General features: G+C 36.8%; 1 protein-coding gene across 5 annotated transcripts in view; it reads right to left on the bottom strand.

Moving 5' to 3' along the window:
• Positions 1-296: 296 nt before the first annotated feature.
• SPATA7 (spermatogenesis associated 7) overlaps positions 297-19,153 on the bottom strand; it is a 36,186-nt gene continuing 17,329 nt past the window's right edge. For 3 of the 5 annotated variants that reach the window (XM_064658924.1, XM_064658926.1, XM_064658928.1), the window contains 8 exons: positions 12,847-12,977; positions 6,613-7,076; positions 5,580-5,646; positions 5,052-5,122; positions 4,095-4,148; positions 2,708-2,785; positions 1,171-1,228; positions 297-839 (listed from right to left, as the gene is read on the bottom strand). In XM_064658924.1, the coding sequence (XP_064514994.1) occupies positions 348-839; positions 1,171-1,228; positions 2,708-2,785; positions 4,095-4,148; positions 5,052-5,122; positions 5,580-5,646; positions 6,613-7,076; positions 12,847-12,977 (1,415 nt within the window). In that variant the 3' untranslated portion in view covers positions 297-347. The remainder of the gene's footprint in view (positions 840-1,170; positions 1,229-2,707; positions 2,786-4,094; positions 4,149-5,051; positions 5,123-5,579; positions 5,647-6,612; positions 7,077-12,846; positions 12,978-19,153) is intronic. The other 2 variants (XM_064658927.1, XM_064658925.1) reach the window with 2 other exon arrangements.

Below are 19,153 nucleotides of genomic sequence, written 5' to 3'. Positions count from 1 at the left end.
CTTTATAGCAGGAGCACAACTGCAGTAGCAATTAATTTATTTAAAACAATAAATATTTTATAACTTACTATTACAGCTTTAAAAAATATAAATATAATTTTAGTATTCTCAAAGTTTGTTCCAAGTTATACAATTATAGGCAAAATATACAAAATTCTTTTGATAACTGACCCTTTAGAGTCTACATTGACACAGAGATTAATTAATGCCCAATTAATAGTATCCTGCTAGAGAGATCTTAGCAATATTTAAACAGAAATAAATTGAAAATAAATAGTTTACTACTATTTGACAAATGGCAGTTCACCACAGAAGTAGCTTTATTCCTGTTGAAGTTTTGGCTACTATTACGAATAATCATGTGAGATCTGAAGGGCCTCTGCAAAGCTTTCCTCAAGATCATCAAGTTCCTTACTGACTTCCAAATCACTGTCACAAGCAATCAAGTTTAAAGTTGCCTCACATGTGGGTGAAGTGTCTGTGTGTTCTTCAGATTTCACACAAGAATCAGACTCTGTCCCAGCATCCATAATTTCTGCCATGTCTTCTGAAAAGTCCTCCATGCTCTGTGTCTCCTTTAACATTTCCCTGCATAATGGTGATTCACATTTGTTTGGTTCCTTTAATGATAAATCCATGGTCTCAAAGAACTCTTCACTTTTTGTGGCTTTTCTTACCCTGTGACCTTTACTGGTAAACTTGAGCTCTTCCACATTATCAAACTCTTGCAGATCCAGTGAGTCAAAGCTTTCACAGCCTTCATGGATTTGCTCTGCCTCGCTGTCTGGGCCGTATCCGAGGTCTGCTTTCAGCACATCCAACATGTGGCGCATTTTGGCCTGGGGGTAAGGAAAGAACAGTGACATTTCTCCAGCCCCACAGCACCTGAGCACTGCTCAAACTCAGGGCTTAATTCTGACAGAAGGAAACAGAGGCTGCTTGCAATCAAGTGACTAAATTACAAGAGTGTCACCAAACTGAGTTTTTTGGCACTGTCCCTGTGACTCCTGATCTGCCATGATCCATGAATCTGAAAATCTCATTTATGGAGAGAGAGGCTTCCCACTGAGAATTCTGGTTACCTTTATCCTCAAAACTACCATTACACTTTTTGGAAATGTCACCTAAGTCATATGCAGAGAGAGAGACTACTACAGGGTCAACACCTACCTCATCCAAACGGTGCTTATTTTCTTCTATATGGCACTCAAACAGTTGTTCCAGAACCCTACAAATGAAAAATCAAATTACTGCACAGCAATAGAACCATCTTTCAACAGATCTACATAAATTATTGACTATAGTTTTTTTATTTTCATTTCTTAGCTGAATGGGACCACTAAGACTGTTTCAACTATGCTCTGTCAGAAACCTGTGGTTGGTAACCCACTGGACACATGCTTAGCAGGCAGACCCAGCTTTGGGCAGCAGGTGGTAACCACAGGGTGATTTGTAGCACAATTCTGTGCATATTTGGTCTATTGGGTCAATATGGTGGGAGACGCTAACAGTCCAGTGGTGGTTCTACTGGCATGCTAAAGTATCCAAAATCTCTAAATTCCACCACAGTGGCTGACATACACAAGAGTAAATAGAAGGAAAGAGTAAAATCCAGCTTCGGTAAAAACAATCCAGAGAAAAGTCCTCAGTCATAAGAGTTCTGTTCCATTGCTTAAGTAGAATGAGAAAAAAAATTCTGCAGACAAAGTGTTCTGTGACAACTTAGGTACACAGTCACTGGAACACATTTTCAGAAAGTCAAGTGAATTTAATCTAGTTTACATGAGAAATTATTTTTTAAAAAAATAGTGCAAGAAGGGTATTAAGGGAAGACAACATTACTGTAAAAAAGGAGCAGACAAAGACTGCTTTCCAAATTTGCTCATTTTTTTACTTACTATACTTAACATTCTCATTGATAGCCTTGACATGAGAAGAAAAAAACAGTAGAGTGCATAGACTAGAGAAACAGCTGGGGAAATTATCAACCCAGAGGAAGATCAGAATATTATGAAATTAGACTGCTTTGAATGTGCAATTACAAAAGTGGGTTAAAATTCTGTACCAGAAATACTGTAGGGTTTTTCACATAAACTGAGAGTTCTTTATCAGAAAGAACTGGTATGGTAAAGAATTTAGGAGAGTACTACACAAATACATTTATTGTTTAATTATTGAAAAAATTCTGATTTAGCAACTGGTGAACCTTTATCTAAAACAGAATGTAATCCTGGCAACCCATGCTGAAGACTGAATTTGTACTGGAACAGGAATAAGGAGAGAAGGGAGATTGAGGATTTGTTGTGAGAAAGATTAGTAACTCAGTTAATTTAGCAAAAGAGATGCTGCAGAGTGAAATGATTTTTTCTTAGCATTATTTCACCTATGGTTCCAGGTCAGTTTCTAACAGAAGCTTTGATCTCATGGTACATAGCAGCAGATCAAATTAGATGACCCAAAGGTATTTCACAGTTCCTCTTTCTTACACAGAGCAAAACAGAAAAGGAAACAAAACAAAACAAAACAAACAAACAAAAAAAACCAAAACAAAAAAACCCCCAAAAAAACCCCACAACAAAAGCAAGTGGCAACTGTGTATATATATTCTTAAAGGCAAAGAAATGATTACTAATCACCACTTCCCTTTCTTACTGAGTCCATGTGTTTCTAACACAGCATTACAAAACTGAAAATAGCGGTAACCCACCTGTTAGAAAATAGGCCAAGGCTAAGAATTTCATTTGTTACATCTTCAATGAAAGTTAAATACAAAAGCTCCTCTTCCCTGCAGGGAGAATAGAAAACCAAATGTCAAATGTTTTAAAAAAGAGACACATATGACACAATGTAGTAGGTCTATTTATCTTCATGAGAAAGGCCATTAAAAAGATTGTAGCAGCTGCTATTTTTCATAAAAGATAAGTCTATCAGGACAAACTAAACCTTTCATTCAATCTGCAAAATATGAGACTGTTAGAAAGGTTGCTATGGTGTTTTGTGTTTATGCTAACTTTCTGTTGTGGTATAATTTAGCACAGAGATTCTGAGTGAGGGAATCAGCAAATCCTGGAAAGCATTCAGAACCTGCTTTGCACTCAAGAAGAAAGTGTACAACTGCAGTTAGATGCTCTGGGTAAAGGCTTCCAAAGGAGCTTCTAGAGAATCTGACTGTGGCTGAAAATTGCTAGTCCTAAATGGAAGCTCCGAAAAATTTAAGTGCTTATTTGACAGCCTCCACTCCTTTCAAACACATCTCTTTGATGTACAAAATCTTTTTAGTGTGAGATGTGACTTTCACCTCTTGGAACAAATTTATCTCTATTTGATACCTCTTAAAGCCTTGTTGATGCCAATTGCTCTAAATAGGAGACTCTCTAAGTCTGGAGTTCTGCTTGAAAAACAAAAAAAAAGAAAACCTCAAAAGGAAATATTTCAGTGCTGTTTCTCTTTCACAGCATCTTTTGAAATCTCCCAAAGTATCCATCCAAACTCTACTGAATCATCCTTCAGTCTTAACAAAGAGAAAAAATGGAATACATCTTGCATGACTTTCATTACATAAAATTTGTCATCCAGACTAAAGATTATAATTTTACTTCCCTCAAGAAAGATATCTACAGCTGATCTTTGATATTGTATGCTCAAAGTTAGGCAGGAACAAGCCTGTCCTAAAACACAAAGAATTAACTGACTTTCCCAAGGCCATTTGATAAAGCATTGGCCGTGTTTCTAAATATAACTCAAACCTCTTCTAATTCTCATCAAATTTCAGTGCAGAAATGTGGTAAGAATGCCCTTCAACTTGGTATTTTATTTGCCAATATTTGCTTCAGAGATTACAGACCAAAACAGAAATGGAAAGTTAAACCATATTCACTGTAAAAGAAGAGAAGTCTATCCTTCTTCTGAAAATATAATGAATTGTCTTAATTTTTAGAATCACATACAAATTTTTAATTATTTAATAAAAATTCATAGTCATATCAATTCTGCAAATTGTGAAGTTTATTCGGAGTCCTTATATACTAAGTTTTGAGGAAAGCTTTCTAGTTCGATGTTGTAAATGAGCAGAAAAACAGTTTAAGCATACTTACTGAGCCTCCACAGTTTTCCTTGGTGAAGACCTCTGAGAATTCAACGATGTCTCTCTAATCAGAAGATCAGAAGGCAAGAAAGAGAACAACATTCTAAACTCCCTTTGTACTACCTTGCATTTCATTTTCTTCTAGAGCCATGCTGTGCCACTTCCCCTCGGAAAAAAACCCACCGGAACACCCGCAAACCCTGCTCCAGGAGCAAAATGCATTGCTTACACTGAAGCCTGAAAGACTATAGTTCAAAACTATTAAAAAACCTCACTAGATGCAGTGCTCAAAAGACCTCAGTGCTGCTTCAGATGCGATTTGACCTCCACTATTCATAAGAGTGCTTTTTTAACTCAGAGTACATTTTTTCTTCAGACAAAAATGCCTTTGTATCACAAGGGCAGAGACCAAATCAGCAAGTCAGGCCAACGTTTAGGTCAGCAATGAGGAGAATAAGCTCGAGCCCTTGAGTTCTGGCCTGATTTCCAACACTGCTTTTGCATTGTAGCAATATTCTAAATCTCAGTGTTATGTTTTCAGAAAAAGATGTGGGAAATACTTCTGGTCTACAATTCTCACATATTGTAGATTCAAAAGGCTGGATGCCTGAAGACACTTTTTCCTAAAGGGAAATACCAATTGGAATACCAATCCAGTATTTAGTTACAGTGTGAGCTCAGATGTACAGAATTAACAGCTGTATTAACGTGTCATCACTCTCACTTCTGACAAAAATACTCATGTATTTTAGAGCTCTCTTTCTTAATTGGCTTCCCAGTGGAACTTTGTCGTAAGAAAATAATGAATTTTGAAGTTGGGCCATTTATGTAAAAAAAACCAAACAGAAGACATGTGAGAAGAAACTTAAACAGAGAAATGGTAGGGAAGGATTATGGCCTAAGGACCAGCTGTATAGAAAGCAAGGAGGAACACTTCAAATATTCCTTCCTGCTGTAAATCAGGCACCTTAGGATGGCGCATGGACAAGCATCTATTCCTCTGTCAGGCTCATCCACAGTATATCTTCTATCTTCAGCCTACAACACAGAGATAAAAATCTTTACTATCGGTGCAAATACATGGAAAATTTAACCATTAAAATGAATCTAATAACTCTCTATGATTAAACAGCCCTACAGATTTTATGTCTTTTCTGAAAAACTGGGTAAACAGAAAAAAAGGCACACATTCTTCTGCTGAAAAGTCATGCACCAGTTATCTATGACCTTAACAGATATTTGATAGTGCACTTATAGAAACAACTGAAAAATAAATCAAGATATCTCTTCATGTGCCTCGATATTTTTCCTTATTGTTTCCACTCATTCTTCTGAAACTCTCTCTCCTCTACAGAAGTAATTCATCTCATGGCAATACAGAAAACAAAACCTAAATCAGTTGTATACTGCTGAGGCACCAATGAAGTACATACCCCACAATGATGGTGAGGGGTATGGTTAAGAGAACCCAGATGACTGATAGATGTATTATTACCTTCAATGTTATCTTCTGCTGTTCAGTCATAACTTTTCTCCCAGACACTTTTTCTGCACATGAAAACCTACAAAATTTAGAAAGGTATTAGATTTCCAAGTAGGCTACTTTCAAAATATGCAGGATTAGAATATCAGTGCCACTGTGTAAATTTTCTGTCCCTCTGAACGGAACCTAGTACCAGACAGTTTAGAACATTTCTGCCAGACTTTCATTCACATAATAAAGCTAAGTTATAGTTCTTTTTGAAGGATAACAATAGTAATTCACAGGTGGTCCAAATCCATAATTTCGCTGCATATTGACAGGGGATAGCTAAATTATCCAAAATAATTGTTCAGAATTTAGAATGGAGATGATCCTAAAATTAAAAGTGCACCAGGAATATAGATGAGCCCCAGCCAGAAAATCAACAGTTGCAACATGGAGCTGAAGTTATCATAATTCCAGTCTTAGGAAATTCCTACTATGAGGTAGTATCAGTAAAACTAGAACTTAATCAAAACTGTTCAATTTGCTAAGAAGCTTAATGCAAGAGAAGGACACTAATTTTGTTTAAAATATTTCATATAAGGTATATATGAAGGTATTTAAATTCAAGTCATAGAAAGACAATGAAGAACCACATTCAAGAATTTAAAAAAAGGATCTTTGCATGATGCATTAATTGACAAACTGGAAAGTATGAGACTACAGGGGCAACAGTGGAGAACTACTTGCATGCTTACACTCATTAATTCTTAACAAGACAGAAAGCACAACCACACACCAGAGAGAGCCTAGGGAACAGAGAGGGAATGACTATCACCAGCAAGATCCCACAGTTTGAATTTAGCAGCACTTTACATCCAATTTGTATAGATAAAACCAGTTCCTCCTTAGCTTTTGCTAAGGCATATCTAGACTAACTTCAGAACAATTATTCTCGTTAAATACAAATGTAAATGAAAGCAAAACATGCTGCTTTTATGAAGATACTGTTATGATAACATCTAAATTCTAGAGTTTCAAAATAAAGTTTCAATCTCTGTACCTGATCACATCGGTCTGTGTCTGAACTTCCACACGCTGCTTGCGGGGATTCTTCTTTTTCCTTCGAGCAGGAGTGTAATATCTGTACTGTAACAGGAAAGATTTAGCATCTGATATTAAGGTGCGTGGAGTAAAAGGTTTTCGGCTCTTAGTGAAGTATTCAGAGTGCCTCTCTAGAAGATCCCCGCTGCATTCTTTGGGGCTGCTTCTTTGACATCTCTGGGAATGACTAGTGCTCACAGTGGAGTGACTACGTGAAAGTCCAGAGCAGTTTCTTGGTGGCCTTGATGTACTTGAGGTTGAGTAAGATGCCCTAGATGTATTCCGAGAGCATTTTGTGGCATATTTTACTCTATTAGTGTGAACCAAGCCATGCTTGCCATAAGGAGACAGTGCTCTAGATAGGTCTTTTGCCTGGCCAGCACAGAGGAAGAGACCATCTTTGTCTTCCTCTTCCAAGAAACTCTAGAAAAAAATAAAACAACATTTGATTGCTTTGCAAGTTACCAACTTTGCTCATGATGGTACTCTCACCAATTATTGTTACCAACTTGGAGGTATTTTCTGTGTAAGAACATCCAATTTTTGTAATATCAAACTGGTTTCAGAGCAGCCCCAGTACTAACAGATTTACAAACCTAATCACAGGAAATAAGCAAATAGTTTGCTTCAGTAGCAAAACATTGGTGCTCTGTTACAGAATATTGATGCCTACATCAAACCAAGAGTTTAATCATTTTGTATCGAGTCCAAAGGCTCAATACATTTTTAGAAGTCAAGGATTCATTGCACTGTAGCAAATTATTTTATCTGAGTATGCTCTGTTCATACCACCCAGGGAAGGTAGACATTACTCATAATTATCCCATGCTTAAAAATTCAACATTATTCCTGAATTGTATTATGACACTGTGGTAAAGACAAGTAAGACAGAAACAAACTAACTCTAAGTGGCATCTTAAGATTTTTTTTTTTTTTGTTAAATGAGAAAGAACAATTTAATAGAAATTTTATTTCTGTCATAGAGAAAATTTTGAAAAATTTGCAACTTCAAAGCATAAATACCTGGACAGGGCATGCACACTCATAAATGTGCTTTACAATGTTTCTGAAAAGTTAGAAAGCACCTTACCAAAACAGCTGTTGTATATTCCTTTCCTACCTAGGATAGAGCCATGCACTGAATATTCTGTCAGTCAGGGAAAATTATGTCTGATATTTTACAATCTCCAAGGGCAGGCATTCTGCAGAACTAGAAGATTAAGCCAGAAGCCTATCAGCAAACAAAATTTTGTATAAACTAATTTATTTCAACCACATGTATAACTATGAAATTCTGTTACACACAACCGTGTGATGGAGAAGAGATGACTCACATTGTGTGCACTCAAACTACCTGGCACCATAACTCCCAGAGACAGTGCTTACAGTGCAGCAGTGAGGGACATAAGTTGAGGATAGTGTTATTCTGGAAAATCTCATTGCCGTACCACGCAATCAGTAAAACGCAAGGCAAAATAACTAAAATAAAACAACAACTGACAAAATCCAATTCAAAACCGACAGCTGACTTTTTGAAATTATTATCATACTTTCCTTACACTTAGGCAGTTCATATAGGTCCACATCAGCAGCAACAAAGTGCTGTAAGATTTAAAAGCATGTATACAAGTAGAGGTGTTTCCTAAGAAGAAAATTCAATTTCTAAGACCAACTCAGGTTTTTAACAAACACTTAATATTTTAAATTGAAGCTCAAATATGATGACTATACATCTTGTGGCATATAGTAAACATTATTTAGAGGAATATTAAAAATGCAGATATTTTACCATGAAAATTAAGTCACAGATCACACTGCTGTCATACCATATATTTCCTTCACAACTATTTTCTCTCACATCAGTAAGACCTATCTACAGTATTCCAGTACCCCAATGTCCACAGTTGCTGATGCCTAATGCAAAGAGCTATTTTTTTAGTTAGCTAAAGCAAAATGAGCTCTTCTTGATGGTGTAAGCTGACTTTATTTTACTACTACAGCATAATTAAATGCTGAACTGATAACATGCAGTTACAATGCCAAACAAATGCCTTAGCAAGCAGTATAACGAGGCTTACCAGTGTGATTGTTTGCATACAAAGTACTTGCAATGGTAGCTCAGCACTACAGAAAACAGACAAGACTGGAAAGTTTCAGAATCCACCTATATAGATGTTTTGAAAAGCTAATTCCGTATTCTTCACTGTATATTATAAGTAGCTTATTTTTTCTTGTAAATTTTTTACTCTGAGTGGCTAAATTAGTTCATGGAGCTGCACTATAAATCAGATTGTAGAAGCATTTGTGAGCATATGATGACTGGTTCCCTGCCCTATGCAAAATAGCAACTAAGAAAAGGTATGAAGTGATATTGGCCAATTACTCAACTACACCTCATGAAAGTGACATGTTCTATTCCTCTGAAGCAGTTGAGCTGATCCTAAAACAAGACAAAGTTATAGGATTGATGTAGCAATATCCTGAATTTAAGCATTCCTTACATATGAAGAAGCTTAGGGTAGTTCTTTTCTTTTCCTCCTCAAATATTTCATAAGTAGAAGACACCAAGTGACTAGAGAGAACTGGAACCCTACGCTGTATTTGTGTCAGTTGTGAGATGTCCTCACTCAAGTACTGAGAAAGAAGAAAAGTCTTTCAAAGTCCTTATCCTGCTATAAAACTTTACTGCCTAAACTAGGAAGTTTTGCCTTCAAATACAAAAAGAAACAATATCAGGAACAAGGAACTATGTTGGTGACTTCAAAAAGATTTAAGGAAATGCTGTTTGCCTGCAATTTGTCTCCAAACCTTCAGAAGATTATTTGTACACCTGTGTTGCTACAGGCAAGTAAACTGTAAGCAAGTATGTTCAATTTCTTCTCTAGTCTGTTATCTATAAAAACATCAGATGTTTAGGTAGGAAACAAAAAAATGAAGACAAAAACATGCCTAAAAATATGCAGTAGCACAGTGATTAAAATATATTTCATTTTATTGTTCAGATACAATTAAAAAACTATTCCATGGTAATATCATAGCTTTAGATATTAGAACTATCAAGAACTATAACTACTGTAATTTGGAGTCAAAAATCTTGACTCATATCTTGCTTACCAATATATGTTCCTATTCTATTGATTCAAACAATTGTAGTTTGTTTTCAAAGATACAAATTTACTCGATGACACACTTCAGCAACTCCTTTAAAAGGTTTCAAAAAGTACATATTTATGCTTCAATTTTATTAGTCACAAAACTTGGGTAAATTGAATAGTGCTTGCACCATGCTTGTATAGAGAGGACATCTGAATCTTCATGGACTCTGTGGAAGAGAAAATTCAGTAAAAACAGATCAAAGCATACTGCTGTCATCTGATGGGCAAAAGTAGTAACACAGAGAAAGAATCCAGATTTCTCTGGAAGTTACTTTTACTTTCTAAAAGAAAAGAAGTTTAGTTTCTCAACTCAAAAGCCACTGAAGTATCAGCTGCCCTATAAAAACCAAACTGTGAAGAGAAATCTTGCCAAATCCTTTTTCACATAAAAGGTCCAAGGCAGCTTTCACTGGGGTCACTGAAGTTACACTAAGATGAATTTAAATCTTGAAATTAACTTGTCCTTGTATGAAAAGGTCTTCCAATAGAATAGTTCATCTACCATCATAAAATGAGATCGCAGAGATGCTTTATGAACTGCACTGCCAAGATACGGAAGCTGCAATTTTGAAATAAATGTGTGATTCTTTTAACTTGAGACAGTTCCATTTATAAGCCATTTACATATTGCTGTAAGCAGGCTGAGTGCCCGCTCTCCAATGCCTGGACAGAGAAAAGGTCTCTTTAAAGCTGCCTTTAGAGATGCTGCTGTCATAAAACCCTCGCATGTCATCTGTTACAAACTGAGAAAGTCAAGAGAGAAAACTCGACACAAATATGTGAACAAATTGGACCCTCTACGAATACAATCAGTTTGCATACTGGCATCAATAATAACTATTCTTCTCTTTCAAAACTATGTTCCTGTTACACTCTTTCCTTTTATGCATGTGTTTGCATTTTTGTGTATACTGTGTTAGGTTCCTACTTTCATCAAATACTGTGATATTATTAATAAGGGGTATTACTGAATGTGCATATGGAAATGTATTAATTCGAGCAACCAGCATGAGAGGTGATTGTCACTATGAAGCCTGAAAGGAAATCTGTACTGAACATTCCTGATGAAAACAACTTTCTTTGATGCTCAGAAGGTTTTTCTGCTTTGTTTAGTCACATCTCTCACTCTGACAGAACTATTCCAAGCACAATACATCTTCAGACTGTTAATAACATAACAGTATAATAAATCTTCAAATATAAGGCATTTGAGTAGGCATTTCACATAGCCACACATGTATGTTGCATACAAAATTAACAAGAGAGACTAGAAACAGTTAATGGGTGTTTTGCAATCTGTATTTCATATGCACAAGCAGATGGTCCTAACTAATTCTTCAGAAAACAAAAAAGTCTCAAAAAACAGACTGAAAGGGATCTTGAAATGTCAAAGCAATGGCAACCATACTTCAAACAGTTAAAAGAGAAAATATAACCTCCTGTGAAGTAGCCTTCCTTCAACTGACTTTTGGCATGGATTAACTTCTTTTAAAACATCATTAGCAGCCAGAAATGCCTCTTATTAGGATTACTTGAACATGGGATATGAAATGCCAAGTTGTTCAAATCATAGATTTTACTTGTGGCCAGCTCAATTCAGGTTTTCTTGCTTCAGAGATAAGTCACATTGAGCTTCATCCAACTTGACCTGCTGAATAACTCAGATGAATGTTTAAAAGCCCACATCAGTTTGTATAGAAAAATAAAATTAAAAATCTAAGGATTTCAGCATGCATAGGTGTCACAATATTTTCTGTCTAATTAAGTACCTAAATACTTGCTTAAAAATTACATATTCACAAAGATACACAACCACAAAGTTAGCAGCCCTTGCAGCATCTGTATCTGTAATTTAACATCCTGTTTTGATTAACTTTCACACATGGTGTCACCATCATTATTATGCTACATGGAAAGAGAGGAGCAGAAGAGAAGAATAGCTGTCCCCATGGCATCTTATGCCTCCTTGTCCTTCTACTGTGCTGTGAGAGATACACTACTGTCTTCAAAGTAATTTAGGTTCTAGCAGTCCCACAGATCCGAAGGCTACTCTATTGTGACATTTCAGAACGACCCTCTTCCTTTGCTTCTCACTTAGTAGAGAAATTCATGCTGCACCATAAACTTCTATCACATCTTAACCCACAGTTCTGGATGCAATGCTGACTCTCACCCCAACCCAGAAATGTCCTAATTCAACAAAACAATTTTTGGAGCAGTTCCACAAGCAGAGGATGTATATTCAGCTTTTTCCTAATGGCACCAGCAATAATATGATTACTGGAAAAATCCTCTATATCATATGCTTTATCAGGCATTAGGAATTTGTTTTCCAGCTGTCACTTATCAATAATATATGCTGATGGCTACAGAAATACAATTAGCATGTCTAATTCATCCTCACAATGCATTAAAGGACATCTAACAATTTAAACAGAGGAACTGTCCCTTGGTGTATGAACAAGGAAATCAATGTATACTTTGGCAAATGAAATAAAGTTTAAATAGGGTTTCATTTCTAGCACGAATGTATGACAGCCCAGTTACTTCCACTGCCTACCTTTCTACCAGAAGGCTCAGTTTGCACTTAGTGACTCACTGGTGTCAAAATGGTGTGCCAAAACTTGAGAAAAGGAGCACTCAATCTACTTCACAAGGTATTGGCTACAATGTACCACACCTGAAATGTTTCTACACCAATGCCCATAGCAAAAGGAACAAACAAGAGGAGCTGGAAGCTTTGGCGCAGTCCCAGAGATTTGCAATCACTGGCATAAGTGAAAGCTGGTGGGATGACACCTGTAACTGGAGCGCCCCGTTGGACAGTTACAGGCTCTTCAGGAGAGACAAACAGGGCAGAAGAGGCAGGGAGGTGCATGTAATAGGAGGGTTAGAATGTATGGAGCTCACAGCTGTCTATTTTCTTCTGCGTGAAGTATTCCAGCCCTCGCTCTAGAGCTGCTGCAGAGCAGTGATCAGCTGTTGTTATGGAAGGCAATTATATGATAGTATCTATTTAGCAAACTTAAAATATCTACCTTTCCGAAAGAGGATGGCAGACTTCCACTGTCTCCTGAGCTGGATCGGGAGACAGTTTCACACACACTCATTTTCTCTTCACACCTGGCTATCTTCTTTTTCAGTTTCTCTCTTCTTTGCTGGTCGGCAACTTAGGGAAGAGACAAATTGTTAGATCCAAACTGAAATATTCTTTTTTTTCCTAAGTGATTTGAAAAAACATCATAGTGGTTTCCAATTGCTCAGTACAGTCAGACTATTGAGATACATTCCACTTCCAACACAAAGCAATTATAAAATTTACATCTATTCTTAGAATAAAAATAATGAAGACTATGCTGGTAGCTGAAGCTGTGCCTTAGCTTTCCTGAAATATTCTTATCTCACAATGAACACCAGTATATAGGAATTCCAAGATCAGAATTGCTAGCAGAGCACTCTGCTCAAAAACTTACAAGCTTGCTATCATTTTTTTACAGCTAAAACTCTTTTGACTGTACTCTCATCCAGGATTTCAGAATAAAACCCATTTACTGTTAGCAAATTTGACATGCAAAAAATCCATGCTAACAGCATGGAGTAGTCTCCCAAATACAGAAACCCACAGCCAAACAAGCAAGTTCATGTCAAGAACATAAAAATCGAAGGAAAAGTCTCAAAGAGCCACTGTCAGATCAGGATGGGGGAATTTTTATCAGTCTACACCGGTCTGCAGTCCAAGACCCCATGTGCAGTGTCAGAAGATAAGTCAGATGCCATCAGATAAAGAAGCCCAAAAGATAGATAAATTTTCCGTGTAAAGTCAGCTAAACCAGTCACCTACATCCACTGTCTTGCAGTCCAAAGATTTTTATATTGTGAGCAACCAGGTGTCACATATGTATCATAGAATCATTTAGGTTGGAAAAAACCTCCAAGATCATCGAGTCCAACCTTTGACCAACCATCAGTTTGCCAACTAAACCACAGCATGAAAGTGCCACATCCAATCGCTTCTTGAACACTTCCAGGGACGGTGACTCCACCACCTCCGTGGGCAGCCCATTCCAGTGCTTGACAAGCCTTTCCATGAAGAAATTCTTCCTGATGTCCATCCTGGACCTCCCCTGGCCCTGTTTAAGACTATTTCCTCTCTTCATGTCATTAGTTTCTGGCAGAAGAGAGTGACCCCCACCTGGCTACACTCTCCTTTCAGGTAGTTGTAGAGAGTAATAAGGTCCCCTCATAAGCTCCTTTTTACCAGGCTAAACAACCCCAGCTCCCTCAGCTGCTCCTCATAGGACTTGTGCTCCAAACCCTTCACCAGCTCTGTTGCCTTTCCATGGACATGCTCCAGCACCTCCATGTCTTTCTTGAAGTGAGGGGCCCAGAACTGTACACAGTATTCAGAGTTCACAAAGTTGAAAAATCCAAATGAGGCTGACAAAAAACATTAATAATTTCATTTCCAATCAGGAAAAAAAGAGGGTTTATATAAGCAAGCACACTTTTAAAGTCTGTCTGCTCAATGAAACCTGTTTTAACTCCTGACCACATTTCTCAGTCACTTAACACAGTTCCACAGCGATCAGACACATAGAAAGGCCTTTCAGAATTTCTTCTTTGGTTTCATAATGTAATTATATCACACTCTGCTAGACCCCAATCTTCACATGCACTACTTTACTTAATGCATGGAAATGTAAATAACTTCATGGATTGCTGTGGTACATTCTTCTAGACAGCTGAGACCTACAGCAATCTGAGGACATTTAATCAACCTTTAAAATGCATTCATCTGTGTACACGTATCCTACACACATTTTAATCTCCAGGAAATATTTAAATATGTGTATTCATTTTATTAAAGATTTTAGTCCCCTTTTAAGCTAGAAATGAATCTTTCAGATGCAAAATGCTTGCCCTCATTACTCAGGGAAATACCTATTTCTCTTTCAATTCTTACAGTGGATATGGAAAATACAAAGTAATTTCTTTTATGGTGGCTGATTGATCCAGCATATGCTATTAGAGTATGTACAATATGAAGTTGCTTTTATTAGTGGAAAAATATTAGCTGAAGTTAAAAATGCTACATATACAACTCTGAATTAGAAATACACCTTGTAAAAGATGGACAAAATATACTGTACTATTAAATAATTAAAATAGAATATTTTTCTTCCTACACTGAATTATTATTATGTGTCTATTCTAAATTACTATTATTTCTAATTGCATTTGTCTTAAAAGTTACAGACAAGCCCTCAAAAATTAGCTACAGGTTAGAAGTTTTATATGCTTGAGTTAAATAATGACTTATCCTGGACCAATACAGTGTGTCTGTGTATGCACATGCATGGAAGCTGTAAAAACTCACGTTTTGCCTAGTGCCCAGGTAAAATGGTGATGGCTGATGTGTATTGAATGTGTATCTAGGGAAAAATCCATGAATGAGAGCTCTACAAAGAAAAATGCAAATCACACAGAAGTATGGTAAATGCAAGCAGGTGCCTGAAACAGAAAGCTCCTTACACTCAAATGCTCAAGTGAAAAGCGGGTTTGCCTAAGACAAGACAAGCTTTATCATTTTACTGCATGTTCCACCTGCAGACACCTGCTTAACAGGAGTGTCTAGGCAAAGTGCAAAGCAGTGTGAATATTATTGCAAAACAGAATCTTGTGTTGTCCTTATTCTGCTCTTTACAGGATGAAGACTGAAATTTGAAGTACATGCACAGATTCTGCCTTTACTACTGGCGTTCAAAGCTACAAAAAAACCTCCTCCAGGACTGTATGTTGGGATTCTTTTTACCCAAAGCATGGCTGATGTCCAAGACTAAGGAATGAAAGAACAGTAAGTATGCCAGCTAAGGCCATCTTTGGATGCCAGAATGATCCACTGGGACTACTGTCATCTGCATAGAAAATGTAATGTCTTTTCCTCACACCCGCAATTTAGTGAGCTTAGCTCGGCTAATGCATTAAGTTTGTTCCAAAAGCCATAAAGTCACTCATGCATACTGAAAGGCAGCACACACATATGCAAAAGAGAATGTCAGAAAATCTCAGAAGTATACCCACCTTACTGCCAAAGTACAAATTTTCAGGCTAGATCAGACGTAAAAGCTAGGAATTGTGAATCCAGTAAAGCAGGATAGAGAAATACTTCTTGTAAAGAGTTAACGTAGATGTAAACAGGCAGCTGGAGGTAAGTTAGGACAGCCTGGGGGCAGTCAGCAAGTGACACAGACAAGTGTGAAAACATGAACACGGCCTACCTCCCCTTATTTCACATGTCCTTTACCCAAGCAGGGACTAGAGAATCCAGTCTTCACATTTGATTTTAGCCAGAGAGAAAATTTGCCTGAACCTTTGAGGCACTAATTATAATATTAAAATTGACTGGCGCTGAAGATACTTAAGGCTGTCACACATAACCACTTGTTCTGCAATGTGACTATATTAAACCCAGAAAGAACGAGACCAGCATTCAAGAAGAAATATGCAGTTTTAAAAGGGAGATTTGTCTGTTAATTGGAAATGTTGCTCACTGTTTAAGGTATCTTTACTTCAAATCAATTACAGATACAACTTTTTTAGCTTTCAGAGAGGTTAATAAACTAAATTTGACAAGTGTGTCCTTGGTATCCTGTGAAAGACTAGTGGGAAGTAAACATCAACTGCACTTGTTAACTTAATAATTTCTCTGCAAGTAGCTTTTACTGAACATTGGCTCCAGAAACATAACACACATGTAGAGTTAAATATGGGAAAGGTACATCATAGTAAGCACCTTGTGACAAATAAATGAAAAAAAGAAAACCATTTGGTTATTTTTCATCTCTTTAAAAACGGAAAACTAAATGTTGAGGAATAAAGAAATACAGTCTATAGATCCAAATAATGAGTCCCTTTAAAAGCCTTATTAGAGACTTTGAGATTAATTATATCTCATTAACTACTGTGCTCAAAACCACTACAAAGACGTATAGTAAGAGAAAATGTATTAAAATATAAAAAGTATTAATTTTTGTGTATCAGATAAATTCAGTCTGTGAAACTAGATTCTGTAACTTACTGCATCCACCCCATGAATCTGTTCTCTTAATTTTGTTGCCAGTGAGAGGAAGCCCCAGGAAGACCATGAATTTTAGACGTTAAACTGTAGCATTCCCCATAAAGAGATACTTATAAAATACTGATCAATCTGTTATAGAAGGAACACTTCAGCCTAGGCAAATACTCTTTTTGCAGAGTACACTGCACTTCAAAGCAGTGATCCCAAAGCTTTATTTCCCTATTAGAACACTCCCCCTAAAGGCTTGATTCTTTTTTCTTAAGTCTAGGCTGCAGCATTATTTCTGGACATGCACAGGGTTATAAAACAAATGCCATAAATGTGGAAGAAACAAACTAATCATGCATATTGCAGTCCTAGTCAGCTTGAAAGCTCTGCACTTAGAAGAAGAGTACACTTTGGAATGCCAGTGGTTGTCCTTTGCTCCGAATTTCCAGTCCCTAAATTTATCGTATGTCATATCACAGTACGACTGGCAGTTAACCTTCAAGTTATTTCATTTTTGATGTAAATAACCCAGCGCAGACCATGAAATATTAAGTTAGATTTAAAATGAGTTCAGCTTGCAGAACAATGTATCCCAAAAGAATTATTCAATACTGAGCATTTCTCCATTGTGTTTTTATATAAGCTATTTCTACGGTAACACACTTCTGGCTATTTTTCCCTTTTGAATTCTTTTCAGATAAACCATAAAAACATCATTTCTGCTAAGCTTGAAGTGCCTGCAGCAACCATAATTGCAGTGTTCAGCATATCAAGTCCTTAAGAATTTTTACTATCAGTTTCCTAGCTCTACACAACCCCCCAGTACACCAGGATTTAAGCACACGTGTGAGATCTCATCAAATGCAAACTGAATTTTGTCACTGGCTATGAAGTTCAGGTTTCTCGTAAGTCTCAATCGAAATTTCTTAACATCGAAGTTTCAATTTTCATAACTCTAAGAGATAATTCTGCAGTCCTTCTTCACATCCATTATCAGTAGCACTGTTTCATCAAATAAGGGAGGAATCACCACAAAAAAAGGGTGACAAAGTATTTATTAAAGGCTTGATACTAAAGACTTGCTTGTATCAAACAGAAAGTAATGTCTGCTTGAGGGTATGTACTTCAGAAATGTGACACTGCTTGGCAAAGATACTAACGGTAAAATCTGGTAATTCCGAATGCTTGGATAGAAAGCCTAACAGTGAGACATAAACCTTTCACAGGCATTTCAGGAGAGGCTAGAACCACAGGATTATCTCAAATCCATTCACCTCTGACCTCATATGAGGTCCTCATCCACCAGACATCCCCTATATACATCTGCCAGCTGCATGAAGAACACAGCAGTCTGTCAACAGTCTACTACACAGAAACTGTGGAACCCTGCACCAACCCTGTAGAAAACTTCTAGGCCTGCCCCGGTAAACCTCTATTTGTGCACCCTAGAGAGAGGTCCATCTGGCTTAGGTGGGCTTGAACAGTGATTTTTGTCTCAAGGTACTCCTAGGGCAGCCTTCAAGGACAATTTATACATACTGTACTGAAATAAAGCTGAGAATAAATGGAATGCATCATTTTATTCTTGTTCTCTGGTATGCTATAGCTATTTTGTGATCCTCAGTAATGGAAAACTGTATAAAAGCAACAACTCTCCCCATCCACAGACAGATGGTAAAGCTGGGAAAATTCAATTAAAAATCAGGGACACATTTTCAATGATGATGATGATGAACTGCTGCAACATCTAGAAAAGGAAATTATGTTTTCTCTATTTCTTGACCTTTACAAGTCAAGACTTCAGGGTCTTATTGTTTATGTGTTTTATTTACCACATGCAGTATGCCTGTTGAGCACAACTGGATGGAATTTTTGGTCTGCTCAACTCATGATGTCAGATTAGATGATCTTACAACTGCAAACTCTTTGAAAAATGTATTTTTGATCAACATATCTAAAATTATCTCTCATTAAAAAAATAAAACTTTTCTATAGAAGAAACTTTAAAGTAAACAACTTCTGAAAGAAAGAAAAAGTACAATTACTCCAGAAAAGTACAGTTTCATAAAGATTTTTTTGCCCAATGGGTTTTCCTGCTCTCCAAAAAATTGAACTGGATAAATATACTAGAACATTTTGCCAAAGACAAACTTGAACTCTGAAAACACAAACATTAGAATTATCTGAGTGTTTGACTTGAAAGAGCTTATATTAATTGCTCATAACTTTTATTTTAAGAAATACATGCACAAGGACAAGACCCAACAGAAAAAAAGATA

Source organism: Pseudopipra pipra, chromosome 6 (genome assembly GCF_036250125.1).
Source record: "Pseudopipra pipra isolate bDixPip1 chromosome 6, bDixPip1.hap1, whole genome shotgun sequence".
In the NCBI taxonomy this organism is placed as follows: domain Eukaryota; kingdom Metazoa; phylum Chordata; class Aves; order Passeriformes; family Pipridae; genus Pseudopipra; species Pseudopipra pipra.
This window is presented reverse-complemented; position numbering and strand designations above follow the sequence as displayed.